We start from the raw sequence: 15,857 nt of genomic DNA, 5'->3' as shown, positions 1-15,857 counted from the left end.
TAGAGGCAATGAGAATAAGTTGGAACCATAAAACTGAGTCTTCGACTCACCTTTGTCAAGTCCTAGCTATGAGACTGGGCAAGTCATTTTGCCTTCCTGGCTTTCAGCCTCTTGCTCTGTAAAATGAAGTTTGGTAAAATCATCTCTAACTTCCTATCTAAATTTAAAATTCTGATTCCATTTCTTTTTCAACCTCTGTATCACGGACTATATTGTATAATTATCAAAAGGTCTATTATTCTGGCCAACTGTTATATCAAGATCAAAAAGATGCTTATATTGATCAAAACTTCATTTTTTTAGCACAAGATGGCACATATATCTATTTATAGCGATGAAAAAGTAAATTTGCATCTGCTCCTAGTAATGGGAGATATGTGCCATCAGATTCTCTGAACACACAAAAGGGCTAGAATATCTTCGGAAGACTTTATCCATCTGTGTCAGACGTGAGGAAGCTGGAGATCCCTGATAGTAAAAGCTGCCATGCTGCTGACCACGTCCAAGCTATTTTCAGATTGATCAAAGGAGATGGCAGTCCACCTGGACATCCAGCGAAGACACGTGTACCTCATGCCTTTTCGGAAGGGTAGTAGCCACAGGAAAGATTTGGGGATGCCCTCTATCTCCACTCAGATTTACTAAGCCTTTGTGTTAAATGGAGAAATTAAAAACCAGAAAAGGTCATGGGCTCGTTGTTCTCAGAATAGAAGGGCTTCTAGCTAGGCATCATTTCCTGAGCCCTAACAACTTGGAGAGGCAATTTCTTTGATGCACTTCATCAAATAATCCGTGAGGCTGGCCAGGCAGCATGCAGGCGCTGGGATGTGCTGTTGACACAGTGGTGACCGCTGTGATGGCCACACAGAAGGAGCTCAGGGTTCTCACCTGCACGCCCTCTGTCGTCCTTCGTCTCCTGTAACACTGGCATCTTCTTTTCACCTCTCTGATGATCCTTCTCTGGCCATTTCACTGGCTTCATTTTTCTCCTTCTGCCCCCAGATCAAGAGGATGTGTGGTGTGAGTTGTGTCCTGTCTCTGCCGCTCACTGTCTGGGTGACCTCAGGTATATTACTTCTGTCCTCTGGGCCTTAGGTCTTCATCTGTAACATAAGGATCCTGGAGGCACCTACCTCATAAAGTCCTTTAGAGGGTTAAATATCCTCTGTGAACACCCTGAAAGCAGCGCCTGATATACTCTGAGCACCCAGTAAGTATTAGCTGTTGTGATTATTTGCCAAGGTCATGGCTGTCTGCCTTCCTCCCTCTATGCTTTGTCCCTGAGACTCCACCCATTCTCCTGGCTTCAGCCACCCCCACTCCTGGATGATTCCCAGATCCACAGCTCCAGTCCTGATCCTTGAGGGCTATCCTATTCCACCTTTATTGCAAATCAACTCAACCTGGGTTCTCTTATTGACTTTACGCAGGTAGCCTTGGACAAGTTCCCTAAGCTCTTTGGGCTCCTGTCTCCTCACATGTATTATGAAAAGTTAGATTGGATAATCATTAACTCCTGAATTCTAAAATACTGATCCTATCTCTGAAACCCATGTCATTGTCTTCCCTTTCAAGCCATTTCTCCCTTTGGATTAAAAAAAAAAAAATTCTGCTTAATGGTAACAGCCTCTTTCCAGTCCTTTAAGCCTGAAATCTGAGTATCATCTTAGAATCAACCCATTTTCCCTACAGCCAGTCAGGTGTCAACTTCTGGCAAGGGACATATTATCCCCCTTCCTTTCCATGGCTGTCTACTGCCTGGTTAAGTCCTTTCACCACTTCATGTTCAGATGATATTGATGCTTTCCTAGTTGGCCTTCCTTTTCCTGGTTTACTCATTCATTCTTTCTTTTTTGGCTCTTTAAGAGGAATATTCTAAATTGACAATTTTACTGGGATTCAAATATCTGTCTTTCCCTTAATTTTGTTCACAAATACATGGTACTATCAGTCTGTGAACTTGAGACAATGTTGATAAATGCATACATGTTTATGATTTTATCTTCTTTTTGTTTTATGGCAGCCTACCCTTAAATGTGATTTTATCTTCTTGGCATGTATTTTTGTTTGTTTTTGTTATTTTAATGAGGATGAAACATCTCCCTCAGTTCCTTGTGAGGTTTTTTTCCTTTCCCTTAAATGTTATTTTGTATGTGTTTTGTTGCTCAAAGTGCATCTAGTACCTACTCCAGTTTGGGTGCTGTGCTTCCTGTGGAAGGCACACATGTTTGTAGTCTGGTGGGGGCACCTTTCTAACCAAGAGTGACAGTGCAGCATGGTGAGCGCCATATTGTGTGTGGGCTGTTATGGGAACACCATTTCCATGACATCACATTTTTTTGCTCAAGAACTTTCCTTAATTCCCCATTGTCTAATAGGATAAAGACCAACTTTCCGTGATTTGACTTCTATCTACCCTAACTTTTAGTGCCTTTTTGTTTTTTCTGCTTTCTTCTCTGGCTTGGTTTTCTCACTTCCTCTAAACACTTTTTGTCTGTGATTTGTTCTCCAGTTATGAAAGGGCTCCCTCCTCCTCTCCTACTACCCCCAAATTATGCCTGTCCTTCAAGGATTTTTGTGTTAAAAGTACAAACTCAAAGATTGCAAGGAGCCTTCTACGAGTCCACAGAGATCGCCTCATCATCTCATTGGCCAAAGCAAGTTGACTGCTTAGCCAGCTTCTCCCTTAATTTCCACATTCTAGGTCCTGTGTCCTCAGTGAAACATGTCCACGTCAAGACTGACTTATTCTACTTTGTCCCCTCCCTCCTATGTCCCCTAACATAGGAATGTGTATGTAGAAGGCACTCAATAATTCTTGAGTGAATAAATAAATAAATAAATAAGGTAGATTTTGGGCTCTAGATTAAAACTGGACTTTGATATGAGCATAATATGAAGGGCCCTACAGTGTTTATTTATTTATTTGAGATGGAGTTTTGCTCTTGTTGCCCAGGCTGGAGTGCAGTGGTGTGATCTCGGCTCACCGCAACCTCTGCCTCCAGGGTTCAAGCGACTCTCCTGCCTCAGCCTGCCGAGTAGCTGGGATTACAGGCATGCACCACCACACCTGGCTAATTTTGTATTTTTAGTAGAGATGGGGTTTCTCCATGTTGGTAGGCTGTTTTCGAACTCCCAACCTCAGGTGATCCACCACCTCGGCCTCCCAAAGTGCTGGAATTACAGGCATGAGCCACTGCACCCGGCGCCTACAGTGTTTAATGACCAAAGGATGCAGCTCACCCCAACACATCTGGGCCTGATTCTCTGAGACATGGCAAGCACCCACCCATGCCCAGATGTTGTTACAAAACGTTTGGCCAGGAGCCCCATTGCCGTGGAGATAAATTCTCTTGACCTGCCTCCCCAGAATTGCCATTCTGCAGCTACTCTTTGGGTACCAGAAATTCTGGTAGGGCTGTTCCTTGGGTACCAGAAATTCACTGTGGAGAAACATACAAAGTCAGGCTGACGTGAGGTCATTTTAAAGGATGTTCAGCCAGACTTTCAAGAGGAAGTGTCCTCTTCCTTCCCTATTGTCATGGCACCACCAAAAACTTCCCTATTGTCATGGCAACACCAAAAACTGTCTTTGCACAGGATGCATAACTCAATGATCTAAACATTGAAGTACTCAAGAATATAGATATTGTTTTGGTTCACCCTGGCCTCGCAGGCCCAGCGGGGCCACTCAGGGTCCCGTTTGCAGGCCGCTGCTCCCCTCCCTCTGCTCTGTTGGCTTTTTTCCCATCTGCTTTAGTGCTCTCAGCTGCTACCCATGTGTTGTGTGAGGCTCAGAGCTTGGTCCTATATTACTGACTGGCCACACCTTCTCAGTCACTCTCTTTCCACTGGATCATCTCACATACATTCTAAAATAAACACACAGGCCAGTTATGATTTTGCTTCCTTTCCTCCTTGTCTGGACAAGCAGCTTCCACAGCGGCCCTTGCTGCAGGTACTCTTGTTCCTTTCCTTTCCAGTGAAGTGAAAATATAAAATGTGGCTGGGCGCGGTGGCTCACGCCTGTAATCCCAGCACTTTGGGAGGCCGAGGCGGGTGGATCACGAGGTCAGGAGATCGAGACCATCCTGGCTAACATGGTGAAACCCCGTCTCTACTAAAAATACAAAAAATTAGCTGGGCGTGGTGGCGGGCGCCTGTAGTCCCAGCTACTCGGGGGCTGAGGCAGGAGAATGGCGTGAACCCGGGAGGCAGAGCTTGCAGTGAGCCGAGATCGTGCCACTGCACTCCAGCCTGGGCGACAGAGCGAGACTCCATCTCAAAAAAAATAAATAAATAAAAATGTAAAAAGAAAAAGAAAAGAAAATATAAAACACAGGCTCCAGGGCCGGGTGCGGTGGCTTACGCCTGTAATCCCTGCACTTTGGGAGGCCAAGGCAGGCGGATCACGAGGTCTGGAGATCGAGACCATCCTGGCTAACACGGTGAAACCTCGACTCTCCTAAAAAAATACAAAAAATTAGCCAGGCATGGTGGTGGGCACCTCTAGTCCCAGCTACTCGGGAGGCTGAGGCAGAAGAATGGAATGAACCCGGGAGGCAGAGGTTGCGGTGAGCCGAGATCGCACCACTGCACTCCAGCCTGGTGACAGAGCAAGACTCTGTCTCAAAAATAAATAAATAAATAATAAAAAAATTTAAAAAAATAAACCACACATAGAAAAAACGCAGGCTCCTGTCTGCGTGACCTCACCTTCCAGGACCCCGCCCAGATCACTTGCTCAGGGGACACTCTGAGCTGTGCCCACCAATGGCGTTCAGTGTGTGAGTTGCTAACCTACCACCAGCATCTTATTAATTCACCCTTGGCCAGAAGCCCCGCATGTTTGCTAAAAGAAACGTTCAGACCTTGCGATGCCAGTCTGCCAGGTTGGCACTTCATGGCAACACTGTCCCTCTGTGCACGGTGTTCTTTCCTTCACTGCCAGGAAAAGAGAAGCAAGGTTCACCCAGCCTACGTCGGGCCATCTCCAAAGGCCCTCTTCTGTTCTGACGCTTCTCTCTCTGATGGCTTTTATTTTGGGAGGGGTCATCTGCACTCTCTTCTTTCCGGTCTCTAGACCACCAGAGTCCTTGTGCTCCACACTTGCTGTCTCTCCAGAAATAAGGAATCAACTGAGAACAGGCTTTATATTTTTGCCAGACTGCCTGATTACATTTAGTCCGAGGGTCACAAGAAGAGAGCAGTTGTTATTAACCTGGGGCCAGGAACCCTCTGATAGAGAATGCAAAATTGTGTGTATATGAGAATGAGTCTGTGAGTTTAGTGGACACTTTTCTGAGAATATGGCCCATAGTTTACCCAGCTTTCCAAAAGGGTCTCTGATGCTCTCCCAAAGTTTACAATCCACTGCACTAGAGCCATCCACTTCACGCAGAACATTTACACTCTGTACCTACATTGCTGTAAGTGTGGTTTTGAGGCTACTTACTTATGGAATAATTTCTGCAGGTATCAAGTAGGGAGAGGTGAGAGGGATGGGGCTGAAAGATGGAACTTGCCAGCAGGTCTTGCAAGTAATGCTGAGTTAGTCCTTTTAGGTGTGCCGAGTGGACAGAAAGGCACCGTCTCCTCCCCTTAGCCCATGTCACAGCTAGAATAGTAATAGAAAATATTTATGTGTGTGCAAGCAACTACTGTAAGGTTTTTACATGTAATATTTAATCCTCACAACAATCCTTTGAAGTAGGTATTGTTACCTCCATTTTTACAGATGAAGAAACTTGGTTGTAAAGTGACCAATTTGCCCAAGGTCCAGTAAGTGGTAGCGTTGGGATTCAAAGCAGGTTACCTGGTTCCCAGTTTATGCTCTTAATCACATACAAAATCCTTTATGAGCAGGTATTTGCCAAAGAGAAACTTAATAGGATATGAAGAGTTGTATTTAACTATTTTAGGATGGTCACTGGGGTAAGATATTTTCACAGGTATTAGGAGATAGGTGATGGCCTACATTTGGTAGTAATTGAACAATAAAATGTTATTGCCTATATGCCAATAAAAACATATTTCTAATACTTCCCTTAGTCCCACAGAAGAGAATCAGTGTGTAGGTAGATCCCAGCTCTGAATGCAGTGCTTGGCTCCCCAGGGTTCGCAGCAGTTTCTCTTGCCCTCCCCGACCTCGAGTTCTGGGTTCTCCAGGCACGGCCATAGCCCACTGCTTTTCTGCCTCTGCTCAGCTGTTTGTGTTTTCTTGTCTGCCCGGCTTCAGTTAAAAGGACCTGCAGATGGATGAGGGTGGATGACTCAGAGTGACCCTCCTACCCCCCACTGTGCTTTCCTCTGAGCTCTGGCCCTTGCAGGTAACAAGGGACGTTAAGATCCACTCTGTCACCCAAGCAGGGAAATTGGGAGTCTTCCTTGCCTTCTCTTCTTTCCTCTACTCCTCATCCAGAATCTTACAGTTCCCAGAAACCTCACCCCAAAATAGTTTGGGAGCCCATCCCTCCTCCCCATCTGGATACCTTTGCCCTAGGTCAGCCCCCAGTCTCTCTCCTGACTTGACAGCCTGCTGCTGCTGCTGCTGGAATTCACCCTCTGGGCTCCATCCTTCACACAAGTCCAACCACACCCTCTCCTCCTTAACAGCTTTTCATGACAGTGTTCCCCTGTTTGTAACTTGCCATGTGCCAGGCACTGGGCTGAAATGTTGCATGCACTGCCTCATGGGTTCCCAGCAATCCCAGGAGGCAGCAGCTACCGTGTTCTGTCCCTCATAGGTGTGAAAAGCAGGCTTTGGGAAGTTAAAGAACTTGCTAAGATGGTGTGTCTCATATGGTCAGAGCTGGATTAGAACTGCAGCCTTGCATGCACAGGTCTCAGCTACTGCACTGTGCTGCCGTGTCCAGCCCCTCTGTCCTGATGATCTGACACCACCTACCTCCTCAGGCCATGGGGCAGCATTTCCTGCCTGGACATCCGCCCCAGCAGCACCATGCTTGTGTTGTTCCCTGTACACACTGAGTGATCTCCCGCTCTGTTCCTTCTGTCTGGAATGCACATCCCAACTCCTGCCCCATGACTGTGCCCTTTAAAGCTCAGGTCAGGAGTCATTTCCCCCAGGGAAACTTGTGACTGGGTCACCTGCTACTCCTCTGAACCTCAGACTCTGTGTATATTGTCATCATTTTCACTTATGGGCCATCTGCAGGAGCCCTCCAGGCTCGGGGGCCATGTCCCTTCTTGCACCCTCAACACCTGGTGCTAAGCCTGACCCATCTACGATGGCCATCCATGACCATCCACAATGGCCAATGGTCAACGACCTACATTCTGTAAGTGCCTTTTATCTGCCTCTCTCCATTCTGCCTTGGACTATAAGCAGGCATTGTATCTATTTAACTGGCTTTGCGTACCAATTAGTCCACTATAGTGTAAGTGAGCACTTTAAAATTGTGTGTACAAAGATGATGATTTTTGCTTCCTTTACTTTGTGTACAGATGCAAGCCTAGAATCACAGGGCGGCAGTGTGACCGATGTGCTTCCGGGTTTTACCACTTCCCTGAGTGTGTTCCCTGCAATTGCAACAGAGATGGGACTGAACCAGGAGTGTGTGACCCAGGGACAGGGGCTTGCCTCTGCAAGGTAAGAGAGATCGTGCAATGCCAGAGACACCAGCTGCCAGTCAGCAGGGAACTGCTTCATGTTGAGTCAACACAGAAAAGTATGTGGGAAATAGGACTAACCCATAAGAGATGTTGATAGTGTGTGTAGCATTTTATAGTCATGATCTCATTTTACAGAAATAGTTAGGAGGTAAGACCCCTTTTATCTTTTGGAGAGGTCACAGACCACCTTAGAATCTGATGACGGATATAGACCCTTTCCAGAAAAATCAGCACAAACTTTTATCTACAGTTTCATGAGGTTCATAGGTTCCCCTAAAACCCATTCCTGGACCATGGACTCCAGGTGATCATCTCTGCTCCAAGGGGTTCCACCAGGTTGTAGGAGACCTTCCAATTCCCAGGAGATGTTTTAAGGTGGTGGTGAGATGAATTGGTCGCCCCATCCTGTGAACCATATGGTGCTATTTCTCTACTTGCAAGATGCCCCAGGGGCATCTTATGAAACTTAGAGAATTCTCTCCTCCATTTGTGTGTGGTATAAAAGTTTAAACAATTAACATGGGATAAAAGCTTAATAATTAACGTCTCTTTTAATGTTTTGCTCACATCCTCATCGTAACATCTTGTGTTGGTATTTAATTTGTGCAAGTAGCTAATTGCAACTAGGGAAATTTTGGAAGACGTGATCTCTTACTTCATGTTTTGCTTCAATAGGCAAATGTAGAAGGCACAGAGTGTAATGTGTGTCGAGAAGGGTCATTCCATTTGGACCCAGCCAATCTCAAGGGTTGTACCAGCTGTTTCTGTTTTGGAGTAAATAATCAATGTCACAGCTCACATAAGCGAAGGACTAAGGTATGCATTGACAGAAAGTGCTGGGGAACATTTTGTAAATGGATTTGTCAAATGATAAGCATATCCCTCGCTGCTCCTTGGCCTGCAGCGTTTTAAAATTCTTGTTTCCTGAATTCGTCAGGTGTTTGCTAGAAAGTCATGTGCTCAGAGGGGCTTTCCTTCACCACTCCCTATAAAATAGCACACCTTGGACACTCTTGCTGACCTTACCCTTGTCTTCTCCATAGGAGTCATCACTCCTTAACATATTTAACATTTTGTTTTAAAATTTGTTTATTGCCCTTCTTCTTCCATCCCTAGAATGTGAGTTCCCTGATACACCCCTAGTGCCTAGAACAGGATCTGGGACATAATAGATGCCCAATAAATCTCACTAAATAAATCCCCCTTAAAAGAAAACCTTGTTTCTATACTCACAACACTGTAACACCAAATTTGTGGGTTTTTTTCCATACCAAAAATTCTCTGATTCTCCGACACTCCGGGGTGTAGTGACACTCTCTACCTGGAGGTGGCATCAGACTGCACACGCTAAGGGCTCAGTTCTTCCAGACTGCTTCCACTTCAGATGCCAGTTGCAAGTCCCAGGCCTCCAGCACTTCTCCAGTGCTTTGCCACAAGTTGGCGGTTCCCACAGCCCACTCCTCATGTTTATAATCTGCTATAATGGCTCCCAGAATTCAGGAAACACTTTCCTTCCTATTGCTGTTTATTATAAAGAATATGATAAAGGATACAGAGCAGCAACCAGGTGAATAGGTGCATAGGATGAAGTCCAGAGGGTTCCAGGCATGGGAGTTAGGGCGCACCACCCTCCTGGCATGCAGACATGTTTACCCACCCAGGAGCTCTCCCAAACCACGATTTAGAGGTTTTTTTTTTGTTTTGTTTTGTTTTGTTTTGTGGCTGTTTCATGTAGGCGTGATTGATTAAATCATTAGCTATTGATAATTAACTCAATCTCTAGTCCCTCTCCCTTCCTCAGAGGTTGGGAGTAGGGCTGAAAGTCCCAACCGTCTCATCCTACCTTGGTCTTCCTGGCTACAAGCCCCCATTCTGAAGCTACCCAGAGGACACAGCCACTACTTATCTCATTAGCACACAAAGAGACACTATTACCACATCAGAGTCCAAGGGTCTTAGAAGCTGTGGCGTCAGGAACTGTGGACTAAGACCAGTTACTATGGCAAAAGATGCTCCTATCACCCCTATCATTCAGGAAATTACAAGGGTTTTAGGAGCTCTGTGCCAGAAACTGGTAGTAATAGCCAAATCGATATCTCTCATGATATATATCGTTATGTCACAATATCACACCCCTCGTTTCTCGTTTTTACTTCTTTCTGTTTTGCTTTCCTTCTCACCTATTTTATCATATCTTTTCTTTGGCCACTTTTTTTTTCTTTTCTTTCTTTTTTTTTTTTTTTTTTTTTGAGACAGGGTCTCTGTTGCCTAGGCTGGAGTGTAGTGGTGTGATCACAGCTCATTGCAACCTTCGCCTCCAGGGCTCAAGCAATCTTCCTGCCTCAGCCTTCTGAGTAGCTGGGACTACAGGCATGCACCACCACACCTGGTTAATTTTTGTATTTTTTGTAGAGTCGGGGTTTTGCCATGCTGCCCAGGCTGGTCTCAAACTCCTGGGCTGAAGCAGTCCTCCCACCTCGGCCTCCCACAGCGCTGGGATTACAGGTGTGAGCCACAGCACCTGGCCCTCTTTGGGCATTTTTAAAATTAACTTCATAAAACTAAAACTTTTCTTGTTTTCATTATTCCGTGAACCAGTAACCTCATGCTTGCCTTCTTTGTGTGAGTCATGTCTTATATCCAACAAGTATTCAAAAGAATTTTTTTTTTTTTAAGACGGAGTCTTGCTCTGTCACCCAGGCTGGAGTGCAGTGGCATGATCTTGGCTCACTGCAACCTCTGCCTCCCGGGTTCAAGCGATTCTTCTGCCTCAGACTTCTAAGTAGCTGGAATTACAGGCATGCCTCACCACGCCCGGCTAATTTTTGTATTTAATAGAGACAAGGTTTCACCATGTTGGCCAGGCAGGTCTTGAACTCCTGACCTCAGGTGATCCGCCCACCTCAGCCTCCCAAAGTGCTGTGATTACAGATGTGACCCACTGCACCTGGCCCAAAAAAGACTATTTTATATATTTTACTGCCTGCCTATTTAATATCTTTTACTGCCTGTCTCCTAAAAGGAGTGTAGCTAGTAATTGGAAAAAAAAATACTTTGTAAATCTGCTCTGAAGTCTCTTATCCCCTGGGAACCAGAAAGCATCAATCCAATCCTATGCTTGCTCAGTTCTTTCTTTTTTTTACCTCAAAATTAACTGGCTTCCTTTGTGACCACGAAAAGATTTAATTTTGATGCTTCATTTAGAGAAAAATAATAATAGCAGGCCACTGAATTCCACATCACATTTTTCTTTATAAGGAGCTTGCCATTAAATGCGCCATGGTCCTAGTTTTTATTCATACCCTTATTTCTTTATTATTCGAACACTCATTGATCACCTACTAAATGTCAAGAACCAGGATGTGTGTTGGGTTACAAAGATAAATCTCACATATGTAAGGCCACTGCCTTCCCAGAATGCCCAGTGGCAATGGGTCAGACGGGGCTCCAGCTCGGGAGGGCAGGTGCAGGAGGAGACACATAAAGGAGGCCTCTGAGGCAAGGAGGCTGTCTGTGGAGCTTTCTGTAGTACATCATGCACCCGTCACCAGGGATGCCATGACCAAGACGTTTCCATCCCTTGCTTCTCTCCCTCTTTCCAGTTTGTGGATATGCTGGGCTGGCGCCTGGAGACGGCAGACAGAGTGGACATCCCTGTCTCATTCAACCCGGGCAGCAACAGCATGGTGGCGGATCTCCAGGAGCTGCCCGCAACTGTCCGCAGTGCGTCCTGGGTCGCACCCACCTCCTACCTGGGGGACAAGGTAATGATGTCCTGCTGTTCTGCTGGGCCCTCAGTGGGCCTCTGCTATTGCTGTGTGAGCATCATTGCCTGGAAATCTGGAAGGAAGAATCCAGCAGTTCAGGTTACTAACATTCCAGAAATGAGCTGAACTAAAAGTAGAGAAGAGACCCTGCCTCCTGCTCTGAGGGGCTGAGCAGGCACCCACTGCGCCCACCCTCGCCATGCATGAACTACCAGCAAAGGAAATCACCCACAATGTTTTCTGTTTTTACCTAATGTCAAAGAATTTTCGGGGGGTGGAGCCAAGATGGCCGAATAGGAACAGCTCCAGTCTCCAGCTCCCAGCCCGAGCGACACAGAAGACTGGTGATTTCTGCATTTCTGCTTGAGGTACCGGTTTCATCTCACTAGGGAGTGCCAAACAGTGGGTGCAGGACAGTCGGTGAAGCGCACTGTGCGCGAGCCAAAGCAGGGCGAGGCACTGCCTCACTCGGGAAGCACAAGGGGTCAGGGAGTTCCCTTTCCTAGTCAAAGAAAGGGGTAACAGACGGCACCTGGATAATCGGGTCAGTCCCACCCTCATACTGCGCTTTCCCAACGGGCCTGGAAAACGGCACACTAGGAGATTGTGTCCCGCACCTGGCTCGGAGGGTCCTATGCCCAGGGAGTCTCGCTGATTGCTAGCACAGCAGTCTGAGATCAAGCTGCAAGGTGGCAGCGAGGCTGGGGGAGGGGCGCCCGCCATTGCCCAGGCTTGCTTAGGTAAACAAAGCAGCCCGGAAGCTCGAACTGGGTGGAGCCCACCACAGCTCAAGGAGGCCTGTCTGCCTCTGTAGGCTCCACCTCTGGGGGCAGGGCACAGACAAACAAAAAGTCAGCAGGAAATTCCAGAGACTTAAATGTCCCTGTCGGACTGACAGCTTTGAAGAGAGTAGTGGTTCTCCCAGCACGCAGCTGGAGATCTGAGAATGGACAGACTGCCTCCTAAAGTGGGTCCCTCACCCCTGAGCAGCCTAACTGGGAGGCACCCCCCCAGTAGGGACAGACTGACACCTCACTCGGCCGGGTAGTCCTCCGAGACAAAACTTCCAGAGGAACTATCAGACAGCTGAATTTGTGGTCTCACGAAAATCCGCTGTTCTGCAGCCACCGCTGCTGACACCCAGCCAAACAGGGTCTGGAGTGGACCTCTAGTAAACTCCAACAGACCTGCAGCTGAGGGTCCTGTCTGGTAGAAGGAAAACTAACAAACAGAAAGGACATCCACACCAAAAACCCATCTGTACATCACCATCATCAAAGACCAAAAGTAGATAAAACCGCAAAGATGGGGAAAAAACAGAGCAGAAAAACTGGAAACTCTAAAAAGCAGAGCACCTCTCCTCCTCCAAAGGAATGCAATTCCTCACCAGCAATGGAACAAAGCTGGATGGAGGATGACTTTGACGAGGTGAGAGAAGAAGGCGTCAGACGATCAAACTACTCTGAGCTACGGGAGGAAATTCAAAACAATAGCAAAGAAGTTAAAAACTTTGAAAAAAAATTAGAAGAATGGATAACTAGAATAACCAATGGAGAGAAGGGCTTAAAGGAGATGATGGAGCTGAAAGCCAAGTTTCGAGAACTACGTGAAGATTGCAGAAGCCTCAGTAGCAGATGCGATCAACTGGAAGAAAGGGTATCGCTGATGGAAGATGAAATGAATGAAATGAAGCGAGAAGGGAAGTCTAGAGAAAAAAGAATAAAAAGAAATGAACAAAGCCTCCAAGAAATTTGGGACTACGTGAAACGACCAAACCTACGTCTGATTGGTGTACCTGAAAATGACGGGGAGAATGGAACCAAGTTGGAAAACACTCTGCAAGATATTATCCAGGAGAACTTCCCCAATCTAGCAAGGCAGGCCAACATTCAGATTCAGGAAATACAGAGAACGCCACAAAGATACTCCTCGAGAAGAGCAACTCCAAGACACATAATTGTCAGATTCACCAAAGTTGAAATGAAGGAAAAAATGTTAAGGGCAGCCAGAGAGAAAGGTCGGGTTACCCACAAAGGGAAGCCCATCAGACTAACAGCTGATCTCTCGGCAGAAACTCTACAAGCCAGAAGAGAGTGGGGGCCGATATTCAACATTCTTAAAGAAAAGAATTTTCAACCCAGAATTTCCTATCCAGCCAAACTAAGCTTCATAAGTGAAGGAGAAATAAAATACTTTACAGACAAGCAAACGCTGAGTGATTTTGTCACCACCAGGCCTGCCCTAAAAGAGCTCCTGAAGGAAGCAGTAAACATGGAAAGGAACAACCGGTACCAGCCACTGCAAAAACATGCCAAATTGTAAAGACCATCGAGGCTGGGAGGAAACTGCATCAACCAGTGAGCAAAATAACCAACTAACATCATAATGACAGGATCAGATTCACACATAACAATATTAACATTAAATGTAAATGGGCTAAATGCTCCAATTAAAAGACACAGACTGGCAAACTGGATAAGGAGTCAGGACCCATCAGTGTGCTGTATTCAGGAAACCCATCTCACGTGCAGAGACACACATAGACTCAAAATAAAGGGATGGAGGAAGATCTATCAAGCAAATGGAAAACAAAAAAAGGCAGGGGTTGCAATCCTAGTCTCTGATAAAATAGACTTTAAACCAACAAAGATCAAAAGAGACAAAGAAGGCCATTACATAATGGTAAAGGGATCAATTCAACAAGAAGAACTAACTATCCTAAATATATATGCACCCAACACAGGAGCACCCAGATTCATAAAGCAAGTCCTGAGTGACCTACAAAGGGACTTAAACTCCCACACAATAATAATGGGAGATTTTAACACCCCACTGTCAACATTAGACAGATCATCGAGACAGAAAGTTAACAAGGATATCCAGGAATTGAACTCAGCTCTAAACAAAGTGGACCTAATAGACATCTACAGAACTCTCCACCCCAAATCAACAGAATGTACATTTTTTTCAGCACCACACCACACCTATTCCAAAATTGACCACATAATTGGAAGTAAAGCTCTCCTCAGCAAATGTAAAAGAACAGAAATTATAACAAACTGTCTCTCAGACCACAGTGCAATCAAACTAGAACTCAGGATTAAAAAACTCACTCAAAACCGCTCAACTACATGGAAACTGAACAACTGCTCCTGAACGACTATTGGGTACATAATGAAATGAAGGCAGAAATAAAGATGTTCTTTGAAACCAACAAGAACAAAGACACAACATACCAGAATCTCTGGGACACATTCAAAGCAGTGTGTAGAGGGAAATTTATAGCACTAAATGCCCACAAGAGAAAGCAGGAAAGATCCCAAATTGACACCCTAACATCACAATTAAAAGAACTAGAAAAGCAAGAGCAAACACATTCAAAAGCTAGCAGAAGGCTAGAAATAACTAAAATCAGAGCAGAACTGAAGGAAATAGAGACACAAAAAACCCTTCAAAAAATTAATGAATCCAGGAGCTGGTTTTTTGAGAAGATCAACAAAATTGATAGACCACTAGCAAGACTAATAAAGAAGAAAAGAGAGAAGAATCAAATAGATGCAATAAAAAATGAAAAAGGGGATATCACCACCGATCCCACAGAAATACAATCTGCCATCAGAGAATACTACAAACACCTCTATGCAAATAAACTAGAAAATCTAGAAGAGATGGATAAATTCCTCGACAAATACACCCTCCCAAGACTAAATCAGGAAGAAGTCGAATCTCTGAATAGACCAATAACAGGTTCTGAAATTGTGGCAATAATCAATAGCTTACCAACCAAAAAGAGTCCAGGACCTGATGGATTCACAGCTGAATTCTACCAGAGGTACAAGGAGGAACTGGTACCATTCCTTCTGAAACTATTCCAATCGATAGAAAAAGAGGGAATCCTCCCTAACACATTTTATGAAGCCAGCATCGTCCTGATACCAAAGCCAGGCAGAGACACAACCAAAAAAGAGAATTTTAGACCAATATCCTTGATGAACATTGATGCAAAAATCCTCAATAAAATACTGGCAAACCGAATCCAGCAGCACATCAAAAAGCTTATACACCATGATCAAGTGGGCTTCATCCCTGGGATGCAAGGCTGGTTCAACATATGCAAATCAATAAATGTAATCCAGCATATAAACAGAACCAAAGACAAAAACCACATGATTATCTCAATAGATGCAGAAAAGGCCTTTGATAAAATTCAACAACCCTTCATGCTAAAAACTCTCAATAAATTAGGTATTGATGGGACGTATCTCAAAATAATAAGAGCTATATACGACAAACCCACAGCCAATATCATACTGAATGGGCAAAAACTGAAGCATTCCCTCTGAAAACTGGCACAAGACAGGGATGCCCTCTCTCACCACTCCTATTCAACATAGTGCTGGAAGTTCTGGCCAGAGCAATCAGGCAGGAGAAGGAAATAAAGGGTATTCAATTAGG

The 15,857-nt window shown here is 45.2% G+C and overlaps 1 protein-coding gene across 3 annotated transcripts in view; it reads left to right on the top strand.

Moving 5' to 3' along the window:
• The window catches only part of LAMA3 (laminin subunit alpha 3), a 274,538-nt gene that overhangs the window by 163,368 nt on the left and 95,313 nt on the right, over positions 1–15,857 (top strand). For all 3 annotated transcript variants that reach the window (XM_030810644.1, XM_012506378.2, XM_030810643.1), the window contains 3 exons: positions 7,468–7,612; positions 8,311–8,451; positions 11,238–11,399. In XM_030810644.1, coding sequence (XP_030666504.1) covers positions 7,468–7,612; positions 8,311–8,451; positions 11,238–11,399 — 448 coding nt within the window. The remainder of the gene's footprint in view (positions 1–7,467; positions 7,613–8,310; positions 8,452–11,237; positions 11,400–15,857) is intronic.

Source organism: Nomascus leucogenys, chromosome 4, assembly GCF_006542625.1.
Source record: "Nomascus leucogenys isolate Asia chromosome 4, Asia_NLE_v1, whole genome shotgun sequence".
Taxonomy (NCBI): Eukaryota; Metazoa; Chordata; class Mammalia; order Primates; family Hylobatidae; genus Nomascus; species Nomascus leucogenys.
Note: the sequence above shows the minus strand (reverse complement) of the source record. Positions and strands in the feature narration are given on the sequence as shown.